General features: G+C 43.2%; 1 protein-coding gene and 1 long non-coding RNA gene across 3 annotated transcripts in view; one reads left to right on the top strand and one right to left on the bottom strand.

The window, feature by feature from the left end:
* The first annotated feature begins 552 nt into the window (after positions 1-552).
* Positions 553-4,578, top strand: LOC127528959 (uncharacterized). Its single transcript, XR_007935639.1, has 3 exons — positions 553-632; positions 1,018-1,132; positions 1,970-4,578. It is a non-coding gene; the product is annotated as an uncharacterized LOC127528959 (long non-coding RNA).
* Positions 4,579-9,179: 4,601 nt separating this feature from the next.
* Positions 9,180-26,479, bottom strand: part of hspb7 (heat shock protein family, member 7 (cardiovascular)) — a 23,195-nt gene continuing 5,895 nt past the window's right edge. The window contains exons 2-3 of one of the 2 annotated variants that reach the window (XM_051930877.1): positions 26,019-26,152; positions 9,180-10,262 (exon numbers count right to left, since the gene is read on the bottom strand). In XM_051930877.1, coding sequence (XP_051786837.1) covers positions 10,077-10,262; positions 26,019-26,152 — 320 coding nt within the window. In that variant the 3' untranslated portion in view covers positions 9,180-10,076. Of the gene's footprint in view, positions 10,263-26,018; positions 26,156-26,479 lie in introns of both variants that reach the window. The other variant, XM_028807921.2, reaches the window with a different exon arrangement.

The raw sequence follows: 26,479 nt of genomic DNA, 5'->3' as shown, positions 1-26,479 counted from the left end.
TTTACTTGTAACAAAATAGAACAGGACATGTCAAATTTTTATTTATTTTTAAACAAAAAAATGAAAAGTTAAAGTTAAATGACGAATTGAAAAATGTCTCTTACGGATATGACCACCTAGCTGTCCTACTTATATAAATACTTCCTATATAAAAATGAATTACTGTTGGTTGCAGGAAACGAACCTTTACTAAAGATAACCTTTTAGAGTAAAGTAGTTGGGCCGGGCTCTGGAAGCCGAGTGGCATTGTTTCCCAACATCTGATTTCTTTTAAAGATTAATGTGTTTGTGTACAATTTAGTGTAACAATACACCATTACGAGTCTCACCCACACAAAGTGACCTTTAGGATAAACAGACAAAGACCTTCCTCCTCGCAGCTTGTTACTTCGTGCACAAATTCTGGCCCAGCCTGGCTTGCCTCCATGTGTGTTTATGGTTTAAACTGCGAGACGAGTCTATCGGCCTCATTGTGTTGCTGCGAGCTGAGGCCGCTTTCTTCCACCCTCAAGCCAGTGAGCCATTGTGTGTATATATATATATATATATGTGTGACGGGACCAGCCCACCTCAAGGAACAAAGAGCTCAGTAAGTCAGAGAATCAGAGGACGAGGGGATAAGCATTTAACAGGTGAGAAGACCTGCGGTTATATGGAGCAGACATGACAGAGGAAAGCAATGCTAGCCATGAGAGTGACCTGCCAGGACCATCAGAGACGTGTCGTTTTGTTGTGTTCATTTTGGAGGATATTATTCCTATATGTGTGATGCAACTCCATGATGCCAGCCGCAAACCCCAAGATAGCCATTCTCTATATTGAGTGTTTTGGCTTTTTATTTTTGTCTCTTTTTTCATTAAATCTCATTGGCTATTTATTATTTTTTTGACCTTATTTTATCTTCATATTATTTATTTAAATTATGGTTGCAGACTTTTTATATAGAGTTTATATAGAGAGTATTTTATTTCATTATGCAACTATTCTATGACTATAAATTAACTTATTTTTTTACAGAGCGTCAAAAGGTGTCGCATTCCTGGTAACTTGGTCTCTGAGCCAGCTCAGTCCAAAATGGAAAAGAAAACCGAGAGGCCGAATAAACGGGAGACTTCAACTCCAGAGAGAGCAGGTGTGTGAGAGAATGGGGGTCTCTAATGAGACACGACTTACCTGCCTGCATTCTGAACAGCGACATCGGCAGAGTAGCAAGAAGAAATAGTCAACTCTGCTGCACTTTTTAATAATAAAAATAATAACGACACAATGTGGTGTCTTGAATATCCTTGATGTTTCCTGATAGGCGTGTCTCCCAGGACTTCAGATTTTTCAGTTTTGGTGACTTCTGATGGGCACTGTGTTTGATGGAGTGTGCGATTGTGCGTATGTGTGCTCTGTGATCAACTGCACTCTTGCGTTGGATTGTCTGTCTGTTGTTCAGCTAGAGCTGCTAGGACTGGCTCCAGCGCCCTGAGATCCTGTGTTGTTTCAGTAATTAATAGATAGAGAATGAGACTAGTGATATTACTAACATTAATTCTACTACTACCATCTAGATTCTAGGGGGTCACAGTGGGCTAGTCACTATTTATATCCAGGTGGAGTACAGAAGTCACTATAGCACAATGTGTGGAGTACAAGTCAATGGAAGTTATTTCATACTCGTTCTAAACACATGATGGACACATGTTGTCTCCCATCTAATGCAGTCGGTGATGTCTGCATGCCATGGAAGTGCTGTGTTTGAATCTGGCTTAGCAAATTCAGTTCTGGGATGGATAATGCTGGAGGTAATTACTCAAAGTGATCATTCCAGCCATTATTTTAGCTGAGGTAATGTGGTATTGTAAACTGGACAGATGGCAAGGGAGCAGTTTTTTTTTTAAATCGCAAACAACATAATTAGACTAAAATCAGCTTTAGTAGAATCTCCGTGTAATCTGATCACTAATTCATACTTCTTTAACAGGATGGCAACAGCCCGTCTCTCCTGCTGCGATGGCTGCTGCCTACTCTGTCAACAATCCTCCAGGCTACAGACCTACTGGACGCCCTCGTACAGGCCACGTCAAGGCCTGTCCACCAGTATTGACCTATTTGGTCATCGGAGGTGGTCCCCCGCAGCTGATGAACGTTGGATACAGTGGACGAGCCCCACCCTGGAAATCACAAAGCAAGGAGCCAAAACTCTGTAATGTCCATCTGTCCTCCAGTTCAACAACTCATCTTCGACAAAGTTACCGAAAAGTGACCGGCCTTTGGAGACGAGCCTTTAAAAAGTTACAGAAAGCGTTTAAGGCCATACTGCCTGGAGGGAAATGGGAGACGCCTTAGGCAGGTTGGGCTACCTTCTCTATCTATCTATCTATCTATCTATCTATCTATCTATCTATCTATCTATCTATCTATCTATCTATCTATCTATCTATCTATCTATCTATCTATCATATGATGCCTTTTTTATAGCACCTTTTTCTCTGTCTTCCTGTCTCTAATTGTCAACTGAAAATCGTATAATGAAATTTATTCTTTCATGTCTTCTCATTTGACAAAATTACAACCCACTCAAACAAAAAAGACAAAGAAAGATACATACTTATATAGTTATATATATAGTTATATGCAATGTGTATAGTATTATATATTTATCCACAGTTTTGTGTATAACAATATACATATTCTTAGGGTATATAGTGCCTTTTGCATTTATCAATATTATCTAGCACCTTTCATGTCTGTCTGTCTATCTGTATATTTAACTATCTAGTATATGGTGCTAGTAACTTTGAAAATGGTAAGATATTCTTTTTATGCTTGTACACATAGTGCCTTTTCTATCTATCAATGCACTCAGAGATTATATAATGCTTTTCCTATCTATTATATAGTGCCTTTTTTATAAGGTAATTTTCTTTCTGTCTTCTCTAGTCATTTTGGGTAAGTTAGGTTTATTGTCATGTGCAAACAGTACAATGAAATAAAATAATACACTGTAAAATCAGAAAGAAAGAAAGTATACTTAGCATGCAACATATATAGTTTTATACATAACATATACATAATATATACATAACTATGTAGTTATATACAATATATACAATATGCATTTGCAAGTTTGTTATAATTATACACACTGTTAGGCTACAATATATGAATTCTTAATATATATAGTGCCTTTAAAATATTTATTATATAGCACCTTTCACATCTATCCATGTAGCTCTGTAGTATATAGTTCTATTCATATCTAGAATTAAGTAGCTTTGTGAATCATAAGATATTCTCTTTAAAGTTATATACAGGTATGTACTGTATCACATGGTGCCTTTTCAATCTATGTACCTATACACAGATTATACAGTTCCTTTCTTATCTATCTATCTATCTATCTATCTATCTATCTATCTATCTATCTATCTATCTATCTATCTATCTATCTATCTATCTATCTATCTATCTATCTATCTATCTATCTATCTATCTATCTATCTATCTATCTATCTATCTATCTATTCTTAATTTCAGTGTAAAACTTGAAGCCTACAGAGATGGTTGAAGGGTCCTTCCTACAGTGCAGGCTGACTCCTGATACTCTACTGGTGTTACAACACTTCCCTCTGCTGCATGACTTCAGCACTGCACAAAGAGATTTGAACACGCAGTGGTCCCAAGATGCAGGATATTCTAAAACTGCTTAAGCAATAGCTGCTGGTCTTCCACATGTCATGCATAGACACTGAGAGTTATTAACAACTGACTGGATATCCAACCACAAGGCTGTAATGTTATTGAAGGGAATCACGGAAACCATAACTGTGGTCTTAGATTAAAACCTTGACAAGACCTTTTAAATGAATCTGACTTTCAGTCCGTGTTGACTGAAGAGAGATTTACCACTAAACTGCTGGCCTCCTAGACGTTATGTAACATCACATTCTCAAACCTGCATAATCCAGTTCAGGGCTGGTGTGGGCAGGGGGCTCCTTTGAGAATTAATAATGTAAATTAGCTATAACCACATATCCATCCATTTATCTGACCAAGGATTACTGATCTGTAGTCCTCAGCAAATGCAAGAAAGATTGTAAATGAACTTGCACTTTCATTGTATATATATAAATATATAAATTCTTATAAGATATGATTTAGAAGACACTGCATATATATACTGTAATATTTTATGAACTATATACAGTACATTATAAAAGTGTTTTATAATTAAAATAATTTACATTTATTCATCTGTTGCCAAACTTGTTTAATACAGTTCAGAGTCATGGGAGCTGAAAGTCACAAGGCATGAAGGGGGATTCCAGTCCATTACGGTGCACACTCACCAGCTCAGTTTAATGCTGGCAACTTACCAAACTGTGCAATGCTTTAGAAAAAAAAAGGAATTGCACCCCACACAGACGAGGGGGAACATGCAAAATCTATACAGGCATTGACTGGGTTTGGATTTGGATTAAGTCTCCTTGAGCATTCTGCTTGACTTGCAGATAAAATCACATTTGCCTTTCTGCTTAGTGTAATGCCTGTCCTGACAGCACGGAGTGCAATAAAGGATCCAAAGCTAAATGGGTGTCAGTCTGTTATGTAATCTAAAGTGTATCAAGAACCAGCCCTAGAAGGGGTGTTGGTCTGTCACCATAATCTCAGTGGAATCAAGAACAAACCCTAAATGAGGTGTCATGTCAGTCCAGCAGACACGGGCACAAATGTGGCACAAAACAAGGCTTTTTATTTCTTCCCGTGGAAAACTCTTCCTAAGTGTTTCCCACCCCCAAGCACAGTATGAAGCCACAAACACAAGCACTATAGCACAACCTAGTTCCAATAAAGTATGTTAACTCCAGTCTTCTCTCCCAGACAGTCGCAGCCTTCTTCTCCACTCCTCCTGGCAAGCTTCGTCCTCTTCCTCTGGCTCCCCGAATGAGATGTGGCTGTTCCTTATATTCAGAATCCCAGGAGTACTTCTGGTGTCACATAATTCTGGCCTTGGAGTACTTCCAGGTAAAGCAGAAGCCCTGCAGCAGGCTGGTGGCACCCCACAACCCAACAGGGCTGAGCTGACAAACACCAATTTCCATGCAGCTCTGTGGGATCCAAGGTGCCACTGCAACCCAGGAGCGCCGCCTAGGTAGATCTATCTATCTATCTATCTATCTATCTATCTATCTATCTATCTATCTATCTATCTATCTATCTATCTATCTATCTATCTATCTATCTATCTATCTATCTATCTATCTATCTATCTATCTATCTATCTATCTATCTATCTATCTATCTATCTATCTATGGGTGCATGGAAGCCCCTTAGGGTTGGATGGAACATTAGGCTTTACAAATGCTTGAAAGGTGACTGTTTCTAGAAGAAGACCAGTGAATAATCTGTTCATACATTTGGTGTATCCAATTATTCCAGTACTGGGTGGTACGAGTGGCACAACTGAGTGCCTGGCTGGAATCAACCCTCGATGGCACATTGTCTCGTCACACACAGCACAGCCACACAGATGTGCACATTTACTGAAGCCACCTAAACGTGCTACACCTTTAGTCATCGTGGCGTGAAACTGGCACATCTAAAGAATGTATGGAGAATGTGCCAAAAACACCCAGACAGTGTCAGAACTGAGGTGCCAGTCCTGCAGCCTCCTAAGCACTGCGCTGCTCCACCATCACAGATGAGCAGTTCACATTCAGGCGGCATGTTCTGAAAGATGATGTTAACATTTTATGTATGTTATAGCCAGTAACACACTGTGGGATTTTACTTGGGCAAGCTCATTTACCAATAAAATGAAAAAACACAATAAACTTTTGTGTTTGATTTCATGAGTTTATTTTTGAATAAACTAGCCCCCTACTCGCTTTGCTATAATAGAGAGATATATTGATCTGCCATTTATCCTCACTGATTATTGTTATAATTGTGCCTTCACAATGTATTCAGACGCCCTCACGTTTTACACATTTTGTGTCTTTTTTGTTCAACTTTGTGGTAGAGTATTCAGGATTACCATCCAGACATGGACAGTGGCTCAGCAGTGTAGATTCCAGACAAGAGTGGCGTTTGGGGGTAGCAAGTGAGGCGACCGCCCCAGGCCCCGCGCCTAAGGGGGCCCCGCTTTTGAGGCCCACGTGTCCCATTCGAGCGGACTTATATTCTCCAATGTAGATGAACCATGTCTCAAGACAGGCTTTGCATCTAGCAATCCTATCTATAGAAAAAGACATTGCAGATCCAGATTAGACTACGAAGGCAAGAAAAGGGGATTTTCATCTCTGAACCTGGAAACTGGTAAGAGATTTCAGGATGATACCTCTATGTTAATTTCACACTTCTTGTCGAAACACTGAAAGTCACATTTTATTTGTAGGCCATAAACATGTCCGAATATTAATGCACAAAAACATGACAACCGGCTGACATGACATCAACGTGAGTTATGACTATGACATCCTGCATATCGAGACTCGGAGTATATTTGCCATTTGGGTACGTTTTCTAGAGGAGGCCCTGCTAATTTCCACATGACACCTCATCGCATTTCGCACTGTCGTGGTATTGTCATGAATTATGAATTGCATTTTTTTTACAGATTATATCGTTATATTTTGATAAAGTCCGCATGTTATCTTACAAAAATTTAGCTGAATACTGTAATGAAAAAATCCAGTGTATGTTAACATTATTTTTTATTAAATTCGCGAGTACGTTTATACAGTCCACACATACCGCATGGGGTTGGTCAGCGCAAGGCCTTGCACACCCCTAAGGCCACCTCTGATTCCAGACTCCCAGTTTTGATCTAAATATTATAGAACTACACAGTTTATTTATTATGAAGTGTTGTTCCACACTTTATCAGAGGTTGTCTTGAGACTAATATTTAAGAGTGAGATGTACGTGTAAGCTGCGGTGGGCTGGCGCCCTGCCCCGGGTTTGTTTCCTGCCTTGCGCCCTGTGTTGGCTGGGATTGGCTCCAGCAGACCCCTGTGACCCTGTAGTTAGGATATAGCGGGTTGGAGGATGGATGGATGGATGTACGTACGTGTAAGAGCTGAATCTACTGTCTTCCTCATTCATAACAAATTCCAAGACAAAATGGTGTTTGTTGGCTTTTTGAGTCTGTGCCTGTACAAGAGAACTGATATATATTGTGTGGTCGGGGTTCGACTTGGGATTCCCAGCCCTGTTCCACACCTTATTTGGAGTCCATCTGTGTGTCAATCCCATTGATTAGTGACGGCACACAGACCTGTCTATGGAAACTATCACAGCGGAGTTAAAACCAAGCCGTGAGTTCAAAGGAATCGCTTGCAGTGCTTAAGAGACAGCATTGTGTGATCTAGGAAAGCATACAGAAAATTCCTGCAGCATTCAAGGTTCCCAACAGCACAGTGGACTCCATAATTCTTAAATGCAAGACGTTTTGAACAACTGTGACTCTTCCTAGAGATGGTTGCCCACCCAGCAAGACTAAGCCATCAGAGGAGAGAAGGACCTTGGTAAAGGAGGTGACCTGATGGTCCCTCTGGCTGAGCTCCACAGAACATTTTTTGGAGATGGGATGAAACTTCTAGAAGGACAACCACCACTGCAGCACTCCACCAATCTGGGCTTTATTGCAGACTGGCCAGACGACATAGGAAAGCCTGCATGGAATTTGTAAAAATAAAAAACACCTGAGACTATGAGAAACAAGATTCTCTGCTCTGATGAAATCAACTTTGAAATGTTTGGTTTTAATTCTAAGCGTTACGTCTGGTGGAAACTGGGCACTGCTCATCCCCTGTGCAATACCAGTCCAACGGTGGAGCATGGTGGTGGCAGCCTCATGCCATTGGGGTGCTCCTCAGCAGAAGAGACCAGGAGACAGGATTGAGGGAAAGATGAATGCAGTCCAAGAAAACCTGCTTGTGACCTCAGAGTGAGGTGATGATCCACTAATCCACCATGTCAATGACCTAAACAGCCTGGAGTGGCAAAGCGAAAGCAGGCGTAGCCACTCTAGGGCGCTCCTGCTGCCCAAACCCCAACACAGACAGACACGGACACGAGTTCAGCAGCACACGCTTTTAATTCGATCTTTTTGTTGCCCATGGGAAATGCTTTCCCCCGTTTCCCACCTGTACAGCACAGTTCAAACGCAAGCACAAAACACTTTACTTCTTCTTCATTCTTCTTCCTTTCTCTTTGCCTCCACTCCTCCTCTAGCAAGCTTTGTCCACCTCCTCCCAACTCTGGCAGCTGGCTCCTTTTATAGGACATCCAGAAGCGCTGCAGGTGTCCAACAACCTTCTTTTTCCGGCAGCACTTTCAGGTGTGGCAGAAGTGTCTCAGATTGAAAGTTCAAAATGTTCTTCAAGAGAGAAAACTAGAAATGAAAAGTATCTGCCTGGCATTGGTAGAAGTATCGCCATCATATTGTGTTTCATGTGGAGCAGATGCTGTTTGTCTATGTCAAAATTAATAATAATATTAATAATAAGAAGAATAATAATACATTTATATAGCCCTTTTCTCCATACTCATAGCACTTTACATAGTGAGTGGGGAGCCACTTCAACCATCACTAATGTGTAGCACCCACCTGGTGCAACGGCAGCCATTTTGCTCCAGTATGCTCACCACACATTAGCTGTTAGGTGGTGAAGGGGTGAGAGAGAGAGAGAGCCAATCAGAGACGAGGGATGATTAGGGCACCAGAATGACCAGGCCATGGAGGTCAGTTTAGCCAGGACACTGGGGATACTCCCTACTCTTTATGAAGGATGCCCAAGGATCTTTTATGACCACATGACCTCTGAAGGATGGCACCATTTTTACAGCACAGCGTCCCTGTCACTGCACCGTGGCATTGGGATCCACAGACAGACCAAAGGGTACGCGCCCCCTATTGGCCTCGCCAACATCTCTTCCAAGCAGCACCCCAAACTTTTCCTCGGTGGTCTCCCATCCAAGTACTGGGTTGGCCCGAACATGCTAAGCGTCAGGTGGATGACGTCTTCTGAGGTGCAAGTGGTATGGCTGCTTGAATTTTTCAATTCAATGTTTCAGATATTCCCAGACTTCTTTCTGGATGTTTCTTAAGACAAGGAGACCCATGTACGTGGGAAATGGGGTGGGGTGGGGGGCAATTGTGTTACTGAAATAAATGAATTCACAATTTATCGCTAAACTTTATTTATGAAGTTGGTGTTATAGAAGATCAACAGGTAATATCATTTGTCAAAGGAGTTGAGAGAATCAGATCGCATGTCATTGGAATCAAGGTGACAGTTGAGACCACCATGAAGTGGACCCAAGAGAGGAGAAAGACAAGCAAATAAAGTCAAACGTCAAAAGAAAAACCAACAAACAAACAAACAGTTCTTACCAAATACCCAGCATGATAGAAACACTAACTGTAAATGCATTTGTGTGTGAGAGTGTGTGTCGCCACCATAGGATGTTCCAGTGAGCGTGGTGGTCCACCATTTTGACTTTCTGCAATATTGTGTTTGTATAATGGAAAGTTACCCTTTGGGCTCTGATCTTTTATTGAATATTAGTGTTATTATTGGAAAACAAGCACACAAAACAATGTAGTAAATACAAACAATCTGAACGCCATCATGTTAAGGTCAGGCTGCTTGGTTAATATCGAGCTCCTTGCCAGGTTTATTATGATTTTTTTTTTTTTTTGTTATGCCATTCGCCTTTGCCAGCATCTCCATCTACCTTTCAGAATCCAAACATCAACACGTCTAAAATGGCTCGTCCAAGGGGGCTACTACCTGGCTCTGAGGAGTCAGCTTGGACTTTGAGACCGGCTTCTCATTTATCACAAAGCAAGTATGCGGGCAGCGCGTGGCTCCTAAGGCCCAGTAGGTTTCATCGGGCATATCAACCTCCATCATCGACCCGCTTTATAGGGAAGAAGCAACAACTTGAGAAGGACCCCTAAAGCAAAGCAGCTCTTGGTTTCTTCTTGTGCAGAAGCAGTAGGGGAGAGGAGGGGGTGGGGGGGGGTGGGGGGGGCATCCAGGAGGTGGCGAGTTAAGTCTGACTCGCGTACCACCATTTAGATTTTTATCTCAGTCCGAAACGTCTGCTGGACATGTTCGTTATGCTTGGTTGGGTGGCGGCGGGCTTTGACAGTCAGAGCCCCGTTATCTCCGAGAGCAGACGTCACTGAAGTGGGGTCAACATCCTCAGGCAGCTGGCATTTATGGGTAAAGGTGTTCATTACGGTGCCGTCGGCTGCAAGCTGGCAGAAAGAGAAAAGAAGAAAAAGAACACAAACAGTGAGAGGGAGAGAAGGTTGACTTTCAGAACACAAAAGAATCAACTCAGGCTTCAAGAAACCCTTTACCTAAGGAAGCATTGTAGATGAGGTCAGATGGAGGTCTCAAACCACACACATTCTCCTCAGAGACTCGGAGTTTATAACCGGGTGCCAAGAACTCCAATCTCACAAGTAGATTTTCATGAAATAGAAGAACCTGGGAATGGGGATGGGTGGGTCCCACTGCTCAGAATTTCTACTGTTCGATTTCCCTGAAGGGGCAACTGACTAATTCATCCGAAGAGAAGGTCTTTACGATGTTAATGATCACAGAAAAGACTTCCATTCAGACCGTAGCATGATACAGGAGTGGTGGTGTAGTGGAGTGGCTATCCCTGCCACCTCACAGCTCCAGGTTGCTGGATTTGAATACTAGACTGGTGAGTGTCTGGACTCCTTCAGCACTGTGTCTCCCCGGGGAATCCTTGGGTACCGCTGCTCTGATTTTGTGTTGAATGTGTGGTTGCTCGTGGAGTCCTGAATGAGGCACATTACCTGCATTGTGAGGGAGCGTCAGTTACATGCCGTGATTTCCAGAGGGTGACCCGGCTTACAAAATCCTAATTGTTGAGGACCTGAGTGGTTGGACCAGGCCAAGGGGAGGCCCACATAACACCTGGCAGTGGCAGGTAGATGGTTACTTTCATGTGGGAAGGACTGGACTGCTTGTCTGCTTGGGCATTGCCAACCAGGATTCCCGAGCTGTTCTGTTGTGCTGTATCAGTGCCCACTCCCCAACCTGTCCTGACCTGACCTGACCTGAGTGTCTGTGAGGAGTCTGCATGTCCTCCCCATGTTGGTGTGCCTTTTTCATCCAAACCCTCTGGTTTTCCTCTCACATTTCAAAGATGTACAGTGTCACACACATGCACCTTGGGAACAGCTTAAAGGCTCTGGTGGTGGTAATTCAACACCAGTCCACAAGGTGGCGGTGTATATTAACGCCTCATCTCTTCCTCCCTCTACAGACCAGATGATTGACAGACCGACCAACCTCTGATGTCACTTCCAGTGTCCATCCCCCTGGACCCGCCTCTTTCTGCCTGGATTGCACTTAACAGGAAGTGTCGTCACCCTTGTCAGTCTAACCTGAGACTCATGTCCCAAGGGGCATTTTTTTCTGCTGAAAAGCATTTATTCTTGTATTTATAATATATGGGGTCATGGTGTCACCCCAACTCCTTTTCTTTGTCTTCATCATCTTCATCGTCTTTTACAACATCCATCCATCCATTTTCCAACCCGCTGAATCCGAACACAGGGTCACGGGGGTCTGCTGGAGCCAATCCCAGCCAATACAGGGCACAAGGCAGGAACCAATCCTGGGCAGGGTGCCAACCCACCGCAGCTTTTACAACAGATTAGGTGAACTAATAACTTTGAACTGGCCCTGGTGTTAGTGAGCATACCCTGTAATGGACAAATGCCCAGTCCAGGGCTGGTGGGTGCCTTATACCTGACAGTGCCAACTAAGACTCTATTCACTTTTGACTCATTGAGTCTATTTTGGACTAAAAGGAATGAATGATTCTTCAAGTATTGATGTGTTCCTAGAAGAGAGATTGTGGCTGCTCACGTAACTCTACCTGAGTGGAACAGCAAGAGAAAAAATACAAAGCAATATGTGCAGTAGCAAATTCAAGGTGGCATCGTGCTGAGTGTACTCAGCTCTGGGGTCCTGCTTTCAAATCTCAGCTTGGCCCCTGTTTGTGTGGATTGGGTCTCTTCACCCGCTGGGTTTTTTGATTTTCCTCCTATGTCACCAGTGATGGACACATTAGGTTAATTGTCTCAGTGAGAGACTATAAGTATGTGAGAGGGTGTCCTGTGATGGAGCAGCGCCATGCTCTGGGTTTGCTTCTACCTCAGTCATATTATATATATTTATACCTGTATATATATAATTAAATTCATTTTTTTCCTCAGAATTCTACACACAACACCCCATAATGACAACGTGAAAAAATTTACTTGAGGTTTTTGCAAATTTATTAAAAATAAAAAAACTGAGAAATCACATGTACATAAGTATTCACAGCCTTTGCTCAATACTTTGTCGATGCAACTTTGGCAGCAATTACAGCCTCAAGTCTTGTTGAATATGATGCCACAAGCTTGGCACACCTATCCTTGGCCAGTTTCACCCATTCCTCTTTGCAGCACCTCTCAAGCTCCATCAGGTTGGATGGGAAGCGTCGGTGCACAGCCATTTTAAGATCTCTCCAGAGATGTTCAATGGGATTCAAGTCTGGGCTCTGTCTGGGCCACTCAAGGACATTCACAGAGTTGTCCTGAAGCCACTCCTTTGATATCTCGGCTGTGTGCTTAGGGTCGTTGTCCTGCTGAAAGATGAACCATCGCCCCAGTCTGAGGTCAAGAACGCTCTGGAGCAAGTTTTCATCCAGGATGTCTCTGTACATTGCTGCAGTCATCTTTCCCTTTATCCTGACTAGTCTCCCAGTCCCTGCCGCTGAAAAACATCCCCACAGCATGATGCTGCCACCACCATGCTTCACTGTAGGGATGGTATTGGCCTGGTGATGAGCGCTGCCTGGTTTCCTCCAAACGTGACGCCTGGCATTCACACCAAAGAGTTCAATCTTTGTCTCATCAGACCAGAGAATTTTCTCTCATGGTCCGAGAGTCCTTCAGGTGCCTTTTGGCAAACTCCAGGCGGGCTGCCATGTGCCTTTTACTAAGGAGTGGCTTCCGTCTGACCACTCTACCATACAGGCCTGATTGGTGGATTGCTGCAGAGATGGTTGTCCTTCTGGAAGGTTCTCCTCTCTCCACAGAGGACCTCTGGAGCTCTGACAGAGTGACCATCGGGTTCTTGGTCACCTCCCTGACTAAGGCCCTTCTCCCCCGATCGCTCAGTTTAGATGGCCGGCCAGCTCTAGGAAGAGTCCTGGTGGTTTTGAACTTCTTCCACTTACGGATGATGGAGGCCACTGTGCTCATTGGGACCTTCAAAGCAGCAGAAATTTTTCTGTAACCTTCCCCAGATTTGTGCCTCGAGACAATCCTGTCTTGGAGGTCTACAGACAATTCCTGTGACTTCATGCTTGGTTTGTGCTCTGACATGAACTGTCAACTGTGGGACCTTCTATAGACAGGTGTGTGCCTTTCCAAATCATGTCCAACCAACTGAATTTACCACAGGTGGACTCCAATGAAGCTGCAGAAACATCTCAAGGATGATCAGGGGAAACAGGATGCACCTGAGCTCAATTTTGAGCTTCATGGCAAGGGCTGTGAATACTTAGGTACATGTGCTTTCTCAATTTTTTTATTTTTAATAAATTTGCAAAAACCTCAAGTAAACTTTTTTCACGTTGTCATTATGGGGTGTTGTGTGTAGAATTCTGAGGAAAAAAATGAATTTAATCCATTTTGGAATAAGGCTGTAACATAACAAAATGTGGAAAAAGTGATGCGCTGTGAATACTTTCCGGATGCACTGTATATACAGTATCTCACAAAAGTGACTACAGCCCTCAAATTTTTGTAAATATTTTATTATATATTTTCATGGGACAACACTGAAGATACAACACTTTGATACAATGTAAAGTAGTCAGTGTACAGCTTGTACAACAGTGTAAATTTGCTGTCCCCTCAAAATAACTCAACACACAGCCATTAATGTCTAAACTGCTGGCAACAAAAGTGAGTACACCCCTAAGTGAAAAATGTCCAAATTGTGTCCAAAGTGTCAATATTTTGTGTGGCCACCATTATTTTCCAGTACCGCCTTAACTCTCTTGAGCATGGAGTTCACACGAGCTTCACAGGTTGCCACTAGAATCCTCTTGCCAACACCCTGAAACTGAGCTGCAGCACAGTGGCCAAGACCATACAGCGGTTTAACAGGACAGGTCCCACTCAGAACAGGCCTCGCCATGGTCGACTAAAGAAGCTGAGTGCACGTGCTCAGCGTCATATCCAGAGGTTGTCTTTTGAAAACAGACGTATGAGTGCTGCCAGCATTGCTGCAGAGGTTGAAGGGGTGGGGGGTCAACCTGTCAGTGCTCAGACCATACGCCCGCCGCACACTGCATCAAACTGGTCTGCATGGCTGTCGTCTCAGAAGGCTGTCGTCTCAGAAGGAAGGCTCTTCTAAAGATGAGGTACAAGACAGTTTGCTGAAGACAAGCAGACTAAGGACATGGATTACTGGAATCCTGTGGTCTGATGAGACCAAGATAAACTTATTTGGTTCAAATGGTGTCAAGCGTGTGTGGCGGCAACCAGGTGAGGAGTACAAAGACAAGTGTGTCTTGCCTACAGTCAAGCATGATGGTGGGAGTGTTATGGTTTGGGGCTGCATGAGTGCTGCTGGCACTGGGGACCTACAGTTCATTGAGGGAACCATGAATGACAACATGTACTGTGACCTACTGAAGCAGAGCATGATCCCCTCCCTTCGGAAACTGTGCCACAGGGCAGTATTCCAACATGATAACGACCCCAGACACACCTCCAAGACGACCACTGCCTTGCTAAAGAAACTGAGGGTAAAGGTGCTGGACTGGCCAAGCATGGCTCCAGACCTAAACCCTATTGAGCATCTGTGGGGCATCCTCAAACAGAAGGTGGAGGAGCGCAAGCACCAGCTCCGTGATGTTGTCATGGCGGAGTGGAAGAAGATTCCAGTGGCAACCTGTGAAGCTCTACTGAACTCTATGCCCAAGAGAGTTGAGGCAGTGCTGGAATATAATGGTGGCCACACAAAATATTGACACTTTGGGTACAATTTGGACATTTTTTACTTAGAGGTGTACTCACTTTTGTTGCCAGCGGTTTAGATGTTAATGGCTGTGTGTTGAGTTATTTTGAGGGGACAGCAAATTTACAACGTTGTACAAGCTGTACACTGTCTACTTTACATTGGAGCAAAGTGTCATATCTTCAGTGTTGCCCCATGAAAAGATATAATAAAATATTTACAAAAATGTGAGGGGTGTACTCACTTTTGTGAGATACTGTATATATATATATATATATATATATATATATATATATATATATATATATATATATATATATATATTGTCACACCTGTTATTAGGAGGCATCTAAAGGGCTTGAGTACTTGTAATACTACATCAGACCAGGGGGTGGCAGAGTGTGCTGACTGTGTCTTTCAGTTCCTTGCAGGCCATTACCGGGAAATCCCACCTGGTTCCGGCACCTCTGATGATGTCACGTCCGGTCCCAAAGACGCCCCTTCCGGTTCTGGCATAGATGACATCCCTTCCTCCACCAGCCCTTAAAACCGCCATCTTACCTTCATGCATTCAGTTCTGTTTTGGACTCAGTCTTGTAAACTACTCAATCATTTTTCAACCTTTTTCAGCAAGGATCATAATATATGGGTGGCTGCCCCAAACCTTTTTTGACTCTCTGGAGTCTTTTTGTGCCAATATATATATATATATATATATATATATATATATATATATATATATATATATATATATATATATATATATATATATATATATATGTGTGTGTATAGTGAGCACCATAGTGGATAGACTGCCCTTTATCATAGTCAGGACATTCTTGCCCGGCCAATATGATGAAACATAATTAATAGATGGGCAGTCCAAGTGGGTTGATTGTTGGTACTTTTCCCTGTAAGGAGGCCAGAGGATATCTTGTTCCTGGGGTCATATGTTCCCTCCTGATACACTAAGTGTCAGCACTCCTCTGGCAGAACTCCCATTTGTAGACCCACAGGGCACAGTGGGAGTTGTAGTCTGGATGGTCAGCCCTGTTGGGGTACTTGGGTGCCACCAGGGGGAGCTGCAGGGGAGCATTCAAAATCTGTGCACTCTGGAGTGATCTGCTAACTGCTGTGCTACGGTGCCACAATGTACCAATGATTACCATGCCATAACATTCTCATATCCAGGTCAGATTGCTACGAGCCTATCACAAGAGTGACAGGGACTCCTATTTTGAGTATCATTTACTTCTGTTTGGGTGGATTTTATACTCTGAGGTAACCATTGGGTGCCATCATTTTTGAAATATAGTTCTGTTTTTACATTGATGCCATTCTGACGATGCTATTGTTGATAACCATTGTAGGACCATCCCAGAGTAGGCGTGGCCAACTAGGTTGAGACCTGTCCATCATGATGTCCAGGATAAACAGTCCACCAGGGTTACACGTCCAAATTCCCAATTCCTTTGCCTTGTTTTGTTTCTCAAGTTTTTGAACTCCTTGCCCTCTTTTTGACTTTGATTTATTTTTGCGATTATTGGCTTATGTTCCTATGGGGCGCAAAACAGAGCATCAGGGAACAACCCCGGGAAGGACCCCCTTTACTCACAGACCTCAATAGCCAATTTAGAATGACCAGTGAGCTCAACATGGACATCTTTGGGGATTTGGGAGGAAAACTAGAGAGTTGCACAAGGAATACACACAAGCCAACTGAAAACAGACAATGACTGACTGTGGGACTTCTACTCAGGATGTCGAATCTGTGAGGTAGCAGCACTTTGCACCCTAATATTAAACCGCATTTATCATCCATCCATCCATTATCCAACCCGCTATATCCTAACTACAGGGTCATGGGGGTCTGCTAGAGCCAATCCCAGCCAACACAGGGCACAAGGCAGGAAACAAACCCCAGGCAGGGCACCAGCCCACCACAGGGCACACACACACAAAGCAATTTAGAATCACCAATGCACCTAACATGTCTATGGACAAGGAAACCCACACAGACACGGGTAGAACATGCAAACTTCACGCAGGGAGGACCCAGGAAGCGAACCCGGGTCTCCTTACTGCGAGACAGCAGTGCTACCCACTGCGCCACCCCCGTATTTATCAGAGAACATTATATTTACTGCACTTACCTACAGTTGTGGTGTAAACGATCTTTATTGTAATTCCAGAGGAAATACAGAATGACGCAGTCATTGTTTTATAACGGAATCTGGTATGTAATATACTGGCTTTACTAATTTTGATCACAGTTAACTTAAGATAAACTTTTTTTAAGGGGTAAGGATTAGATTTTTAGTAATAATTGTATTAAATGTGTAAAGAGTAGAGTGAAATTCTTATTTAAATGTATTTATATGTCTGACCAAATTGTGCATACAGTGTAATACATTTGTTGATTTGTTATATAAGTAGAAAACTGAAGCTGAGCTCCCTGCTTTTCCATACTTAGAATTATACAGAAGAGCACGTTAACGATGACTATAATGGGATAGGCTCCAGATGCCCCCCAACCCTGCCCAAGATAAGCGGGTTAGTTAGTTAGTGACATTCATGCTGAGGTCACTGAGCCCTCCAACCCCCCCCCCCCCCCCCCAATCCCCCCCGCGACCCCCCGCACAGACCGCTAACTGCCAGTGGTCTCCCAGCTATTTATAGTCTTGGCTGCACTGCCATCTACTGTCTACTTCACCTTACTGCACTACTACAGTATACCTCACATCATCGATGGGTCTGACTGCAGCCGGCAATATCTGTGACACAGGTCAGGTGAAGCCCACAACGTCCGTCACAAAACACCCTTTGAGTCAGACAGCTCTCCCACAAACCTAATCTGAACCATAGGGGCATGCGATGGGCATTTCGTGAGTGATGTTGACGGCGTCTTGTGATGACGGGGTATTACGGGACTGACCTCATAGGTACCCCAGTCTCCAATTACAGTCTGTTGTCTTGAATGCCGGCGTCCAGTTAAAGATCTATCCATCCATCCATCCATCTATTATCCAACCCGCTATATCCTTACTACAGGGTCACGGGGGTCTGCTGGAGCCAATCCCAGCCAACACAGGGCGCAAGGCAGAAAACAAACCCCGAGCAGGGCGTCAGCCCACCGCAGGGCACAGTTAAAGACTGATTCCTATTTTGAGCTAAACCTTGCTGGATAAGCAGGTTACAAAATGGAATACATTATCTGGAAGACTGGCATTCATGGCACTACGATTCCCCAAGGGTGATCCAGCTTGTAAGATCCTCATTGTTGGGGACCCGAGTGGCTGGACCAGGCCAAGGGGACGCCCACGTAACACCTGGCTGCGGCAGATAGAGAGTCATTTCCGGAGGGTGGGACTGGACCACGTGTCTGCCTGGGGGTTTGCCAACTGGGATCCCGAACTGTTTCGTCGTGTGGTGGGTGCGGCAACGCAGTGTACCAGTGCATGCTGCCCAACTTGACTTGACTTGGCATTCAGTCCAGGGTTGGTTCCTGCCATGCCTTCAGTGCTGCCAGGATAGGCTCATGCCCTCATGGCCCTCATCTGAAGGACGGGCTCTAGTTTTTTTGCTGCACTAAGCGTGGGTAAAAATGTTGCACCCAAAGCACGCAGTCTTGAAGGCAACTGCTATACATGTTTATCATGTGGAAGAGCTTGGGCATTGGGTGGGCTGACCAGATTTTTATTGTTCCAAACCGGGTCATAACTAAATATTCATGTGAGTGCGGTACACTTCGATGAAATCCAAGAGCGGACATTGGTCCCCCTTGCCCGAGCGTTAGCTTAGTGAAGTTTGGGTAAATTATAAAAGAAATTATTGTCCCCCAAACCCTTTGGAGACCACCTAGTGTGTCAATATGGTAGAGCTGGCCCTGCTCATCTCAGTTATACAAGGTGATAAACAAAAGGATGGACTTTTATTGGTGCAATTGGTTATTTTTTCAGAATTTTTACAGTGAATACTATGGAGGAATATTTCAGAAAAACTTTAAATAAATAAATGTGCCAATAATAAAAATTACAGACATGAGAGCATAAATAAATGAACACCAGCCACAAAATGAAATGCTTCATGAAATGAAAACTCTCATTTTCACCCATTGAAGTTGAGAGGATGGGCTCCAGTGAGTACTGCGTTTTGATTGGTCAATCGTTTAAGAGAAGCGCGTGTTCAAAGTTGTGACTGTGTGCGTAAGTGGCAGACACGAGCGCAAGAAAACGCTGCCCAGAATTACTGCACGAAGAGGCGAATTTAATTTAAAAATCCCCGAATTCATCACTAACAGTCTGTGTCTGAAGTGCCCGCTGTAAATCTGCCTCCCGATGGCCAGTTATTCACGATTCGCCAATCAAAACCCAGCACTCGCTAGAGCCCGCCCTCTCAACTTTGACGTGTGAATGTGACAGCTCTCATTTCGTTGTGTATTTCATGTTGCGTTCTGGTGTCACTGACATCAATACATGGAGAAATAATTAATCACTGACATCAATACATGAAGAAATAATTAAGGAAATGTCATGAAACGTTTAATTATTTATGTTCACATATCGATGAGTTTTTAAATTATGTATGGTCACATTCCACAATACATTTAATTACTTGAGTATGCAGCCCAACTCCTGGTCTAATTTTGGTCTTGTAACCTCTGGGCTACTGCAAGTCTCTGCGGGCAGGATTATGTTTTAACCAGGCCTGGGCAGACGATTCAAAATACAGTGGCAGTTCTGGTGTTTAACCAGTCAGTGAGTTAAGCCTCCTTAATGCTTGCCTACAGAGTAGTAGTCAGTGGGTCCACGCCTGTGTATATGGAGACCCTTGTGAGGTCCTTCTCGAACACTCTGGTCTGCTGCTGATTGGCGTCTGGGGATGCCACCTCTGCGTGGTATCAAATCTCAGTCCAGACTCTTTTTATGCTGGTGGAAGAAACTGCCCACCTCCATTTGAAATTCTGAATCCCTGAATGCGTTTAATAAGCGTCTTGAGACCCTCTTGTTTGATGAATTTCTGTCGTATTGCTAATGACTCTGATATGTTCTTGTAACTAAGGAAATGTGATTCGCCGGTATTTTATTGTGAACCCTTCATTTGTGGTGATCAATTTTGTGACCATATCCTTTAACGTTGTGCCCAAACAGTCCTCAGAATATGGAGTTTGATTACTGCCAAAAGTCCGCGTGCGAGCACCAAGCATTTTGTAAACACAAGTTACATTTTGACCAGATTTTGTAGGCGCAAGTTTTCAGCGAATTTTCAAAGCACGGCTACGTTCTGAACACATTTTATTAGCGCGAGTTACGTTTCTAACGCGCTTTCTGGTCACATGATTTTTGGCCGCGTTCTTGCGCCGCAGACGGAGAAAAGCTAGGGCGGGACTTCGTTCTTACAGCCAATGAGAGTAGTCACTGCTAACCAGGTAAGCAAGAGGCACACTTTCTTCCCTACCTCCAAACGGGAACGCGAATCACACGGTTCAAGACTCAGAATTTAAGTGAAAATATTGCTTTTTTTCCCCACCGGTTAATGATGTGTTCTATGTTGATTCTGTTCTGTGACCTCACTAAACGGCATTACATTAGCAATGAACAAGTAAGACGGTGAAAGGTTTGAAACGTAACACGTTTTTAAAGGTATTTAAGTGGTGTTTGCTTCTACAGCAAGCGTGCCCACTTAGTATTTGAAAGTGGAATGTGATTGTTGTATTGCATTGTTGTGTGTAGTAAAGATTATGTATAAACCGGCGGAAAAAGCCAAACCTTTACTAAATTTTCAGTTGTGAGTAAATGATGAGCGTTGCTGTTTAGAGAAAGGAGGCGTGTCTCGCGAGTGACTGGTAATCAATGACTATTCCCATTGGCTGTAAAATCGAAATCCCGCCCTTACAATCTCCGTCCGCCTTCAGATTATTTTGCAGTAAAGCCGCACAATAATGGTGCCGAAAATCACGTGACCAGAAAACCAAGTAAACCAGGGGTGGGCAAAGTCATTCCTGGAGGGCCGCAGTGGCTGCAGGTTTTTGCTCCAACCCAATTGCTTAATAAGTAGCACTTATTGCTCTAGAAATTCTTCTGCTTCATTTTAGTTATCTCCCTCGTTAAGATTATGAACCCTTATTGCTTATTTAAGTCTTAAACAGCTGCATTCTTGGTTTTTAATTGCTCCTTATTATCAATAAGATGCAAATGACAAAAGAAACCAGCAGTTATCCATTTTGCTTTTTACCCTTTACACCTGTGTGTATTTATCGTGCACTATTTGGTTTAATTAAATACTTGGAAGGAAAGAGAAGAGAAAAAAGTGAAGGATTGAGAATTACCCATCCGTTTTACACTTCAAAGTATTTGGATGATATCCTTAGAATGGAAAAAAAAAATCTAGGATATGAGAATGACTTGACATAGCAGAGTTAAAGCACTAACAAGCCATGAAATGTAATTATTGGCAAGGATTGTTTTCTAATTAATCAGCTGGGTTGGAACAAAAACCCGCAGCCACTGCGGCCCTCCAGGAATGAATTTGCCCACCCCTGAAGTCAACCATAGACATAGAATTACTAGACGGCGCATGACCTGCAGCATCGTACGTCAACGTCGCTGCCATATTGCGAGTGGCACTGCTGTGGAGTGAAGTAATGGATAAAGATGCCTCACGCATGTGCTGCTTGGGATTGTACAAAGCGCTGTACGCTCCAAACCAGATCCTACATTTCATGGGTAAAGTTGAACAATTGTTTTGGTTATATTTGGCCATTAGAAAATCCCGTTTCATAATCTTAACATTAGATACGCCAGGCTAACCTAGCAAAGCTATGCATTTATGTGCTCAAGTGAGCCTCCAAAAAACGTTTTGGCTAAATGTATTTAGTCACAATGTAGATTGTTATTAGCTGTTAACATTTCTCAAACTTTGAAGGTTTCCCAAAGAAATCCACCTCAGGAAGCAGTGGGAGGTAGCCCTTAGACGGGATTTTGAGAAAGCTGTCCTGTGATGTGTGCCATGCTAGTTTGGTAACAGATGTTGTACCGGCATCATATGATCAAAGCTACCACTCGCTCACATTAAAAAACAAAGGAGGTCTGATGATTCCTTCTGAGGGTCCAGTCAAGGTGGTCAAAGTAGCTGAGCGTGTTATCCGACAGTCGACATTAGGGCAAACTGTCAGTTTGTTCGGGCTGAGATTGGTTCAGATGATGTGTTTTTTCTCACGGAGCACATTGAGGAAACACAGTTTGAAATCGACAACCGTCATTTTATGCTCGTGTCTTTAGTTGTGTCTGTCTTCCACAAACTAAGGCTGCACCATATTGCCAGACTGAATACTCTCAAATTACAGAGTGGCAACACACAGAAAAAGCTATGTAAGACAGTTCTGTTTCAAGGATTTTAGATCCTATCCTGTATATATTTAAGTGAGAGAGATTGAGAGAGGAATGAGTGAAATGATTTCAGAAATTATTAAGCCAATTTGTATACAATAAAATTGTGTATTTTTGTCATTGAGTGTATCAGTTCACTGTTAAAAGAAAGACAAACAAAGATAACTGGCAGTAACAGTGCAAAATTCACAATTGGTATGCAGGTTTGAAAAGATAAGTTTTGAGGGTAGTTTTAAAATGTGTTTTTGAATCGAGCTGACGTATACGAGAGGGAAGAGAATTCACAAGTTGAGGAGCACAATGAGAGACGCTCGAGCTCCCATAGAACAGAGTCTGATGTGCGGTACAGAAAGTCGAGCTGCAGATGAGGATCTGAGTGAGGGAGAGGAGTGTAAGTCTGGAGGATATCAGTGAGGTTGTGGAGAGATTTAAACGTTAAGAGCGGTATTGTGTATTGTATTCTGTAGTGAACAGGGAGCCAGTGAAGTTGAGAGAGAATCGATGGAATATGTTCAGTGGATTTAGAACAGCAGGTTATTATCCTGACAGCAGAATTTTGAAGAAGTTGTATGCGATGGATACGTTTTTGTGGGATGCCAGATAGAATAGCATTACAGTAATCAATATGTGAGGTGATGAGGGCATTAACCAATACTTCAGTACTGTGTTGCATAAGAACAGGACAAAGTTTAGAAATGTTTCGGAGATGGAAAAAGGCAGTCCGAGAAATGTTACTTATATGAGGGGAATTATTTAATAATAATAATAAAAAAAAAATATTATTATGCCAAAAGAAGAAGATTATAATTATTATTTAATAATTGTCATTATTAGTGTGTAAATGGATATAAATAATTGCATTTAAATGATTCGCCAAAATCTGTTGTATGTAAACGATACTGTTTTAAATGTTATTGTTTTTTCATCAGAAAACCCAGTTTCCACATCTGCCTGTAGTAGTTTAAATGGCAGTTTTGCCACTCACAATATGGCGGACGCACTGACATATCGTGTCAATTGGGCGACACAGTGAATGCGGCATCTATCTATATATGTCTATGAAGTAAACCGTATCATGCGCGCATTACACTTAAGGCCAGATTTATACTTCACGCGACGCAACGCATGCGCCACTAGATGCTCCTGCTACGCAAACGTTTTACTATTTATACTTGAACACAATATCTCTGAAAAAGGATGTTTAATGATTAGATCCATCAATCCAGGGATGTGTCCATTCCAGCAAGCATTGGGCACAAGGCAGAAACAATCCCTGGACGGGGCCTCAGCTCATCGCAAGGCGAATACAAGCACACTCACATACACTGGAGTCATTTTAGCAGGTCCAAATCCCCAAATCTGCATATCTTTGGAACGTAACCGGAGCACAGTGTGGAATCCAAGCAGGGAATACCAGCGACGTGACTCCCTGCAAGACAGCAGTGCTACCGCTCTGCCACCTTGTCACCCCCATGTGCGTAATTATTAACAGTATTCATTATTTAAACGAAATGAACAATTTATCTGTAAAATGTACCATACATACTTTAATGCATTTCATCATGAAAGTAATATCAAGTATAAATTTAAGGATTCTAAATGTGCAGAGAGTTGGAATATCAGACATTTAATGTGTTCTTTGTGGTGATCTATTGCAGCTTGCCATAGCGATTAAAAACAGGGTCGACGTTTACGACGGTCAGCTTTAATGATGAAGTAAACTGCAAGGTTAAAGTGGACATTTCGAGATTTTTTTGAGAATTTTCCACTTTAATCACAAAATACGCCTTTTCACCATGTCCTTAATTTTTTTCTCAGTGGCTCAAATACAGCGCTGTACATTATGTTGCTGTTGTGAAGTTGCAAACAAAAAAAAAAGACGGCATGGAAGACGGTATGTGAGGCTTTTAAAACGTATCGTGTCATTACGATCGGGAATATGCGATGCTTGAATATAGAAGCACCACGAATGCTTCTGTATGTCAGCATTTTGCTTCACCACTTCGAACTATTCATCAAACATCGAAGCGCGCACACCGATCCCGTAAGATCCGCATAGAGGCTTTCTGTCACGTGTAGATAGTAAACAGAGACTCTGACGTCACGTTCTAACTTTTAGCACACTGCGCCCCCCGACTTTTTGCTGGTACTGCAACTCGTGCACTAAGGACCTGCTCAGAGGACGCGTCAAATGAACGCCTAGAACGCGTGGCAGCCATATTGCAGGCCCGTACGCGTTCTGAGCGTGTAGTATAAATGAACCCTAACAAGATGCTTTCAAAATGTAACTTGTGCATATAAAATGCGATCAAAACATAACTTGAGCTTTCATAAAATACTCTCAAAACTTGCGCAGTAAGCTTAACATTTGGCAGTAATCTAACTTCATACCCAGACGGATGTTTACTTTGTTATGTCCTCAACTGCAAGTCACTTTGCAAAGCAAATAAATGTAAATGTATTGTAGAAAGGGAGCTGACATCCTGGCTGGGAAGGAGGTTGATTTATTACCCAGATGGGAGGCCAGAGTGGATCAACAAACAAATTGGCTGGTGGGACGAAGAAATAACTTTGTTATCCTGCTATCACTGATGGAGCGATGGAAGCTGAGAATCAGGAGTTGTTCCATCCTCCATACACCAGGTGGCAGTGGTCCTCGTATGGCAACCCAGTTGAGACACCCGCAGGGGTGCTTGGGAAATGGAGTGCAGCCCTGTCAGGGTCACTAATGAATACCTGGCTGCAGGAGGGCCCGGACCGCTCACAAGCCCTACGACATCATTAGAAATCGACAAGCCCCATCGTCATTAGGGATTGACAAGCCCCAGACCGCCATTACGAATGAACGTCAAGCCCTGCCTGCAGGTAGATTCCTCTCAGGTCCCTACATACTGATAGAGGGCACTGTCGGGATTCTCCCTTCTTTATTTATGGCCTGGAAGTACTTCCTTGAAGATATGACATGGCACCGGAAGCATTCCCAGGTCTGTCTTAAAAGGAGCCCGATACCTCACATTGGGTAGTCAGACTCGGGAAGCAGCGGGCACCACTCAGTGCAGGTAGTAAGGAGGACGATTTGTGGATTTGTTGTATAATTGTTTCTGATTTTGTAAAAGGTGCTTTATGTAAATTAATACCCTTTATTTTATCACTACAACGCATTGTGTTTGGGTTTTGGGGCTCAGTGGCACCCCCTTGTGGTCACATTATGTACATATTTGTTTATCTTCAGAGAAAGAAAATGGCCCCAATTAACCAAAGTTGGGCACAGAGGCACAGATTATCCTGGTTTTATCCATCCATCCATCCATCCATTTTATGAACCTACATATCTAATTCAGGAACACTGGGCACAGACCCACCCACCTCAGTTTGGGGGTACCAGTCCATCACAAGTCACATGCAGACATAAGAGGTGGAAGTATAGAAGAACAGAGTTCAAGACCCCCTGGGTGCTGCAGCTGGAGCCGAGGGTTATCTCAGGTCCTTGATCTACATGATCTAAATGCACGCTGCCGTACTCGCTTGCCTACTTTCCTTTTCCTGGTTTAGTCGACTTACCTTCTCAGCCCGCACTTCAATCTGGTTGTTGGACGTGGTCACAATCACGTCTTCTGGGGAGAAGTCGCTGACGTCCACTGTGAACTGGTAGGTGTCTCCCAAAGTCCTAATATTCCCAGCATTGCCAGTGCGACCTGCTAGAAAAGCAAATCAAAACTGGAATTCATGCTCTGTCTCCTGTGGCCACATCTACACCCAGCAGCATTCTAGTAGGGGGATCTGATCTGAGCTAGAGATGTCTTTCAGGTCAGTGGGGTTAAATATTGATCCTCATAATGTAAAGCCAATTAATACTGAGCCATGTAGACCTTGGAGGACACATGGAGCACAGACCGCCTGAGTGGGAGTTGAGTGGTCTCAAAGTCTTTACCCCCTGGGCCACACCTCACCCTCTTGGTAGTACTAAGATGATTTGTATGAGGGTCTCACTGGGAACCTTCTGCTTGTGACCATTTTTATTC

Source organism: Erpetoichthys calabaricus, chromosome 8 (genome assembly GCF_900747795.2).
Source record: "Erpetoichthys calabaricus chromosome 8, fErpCal1.3, whole genome shotgun sequence".
Lineage (NCBI taxonomy): Eukaryota > Metazoa > Chordata > Cladistia > Polypteriformes > Polypteridae > Erpetoichthys > Erpetoichthys calabaricus.
Note: the sequence above shows the minus strand (reverse complement) of the source record. Positions and strands in the feature narration are given on the sequence as shown.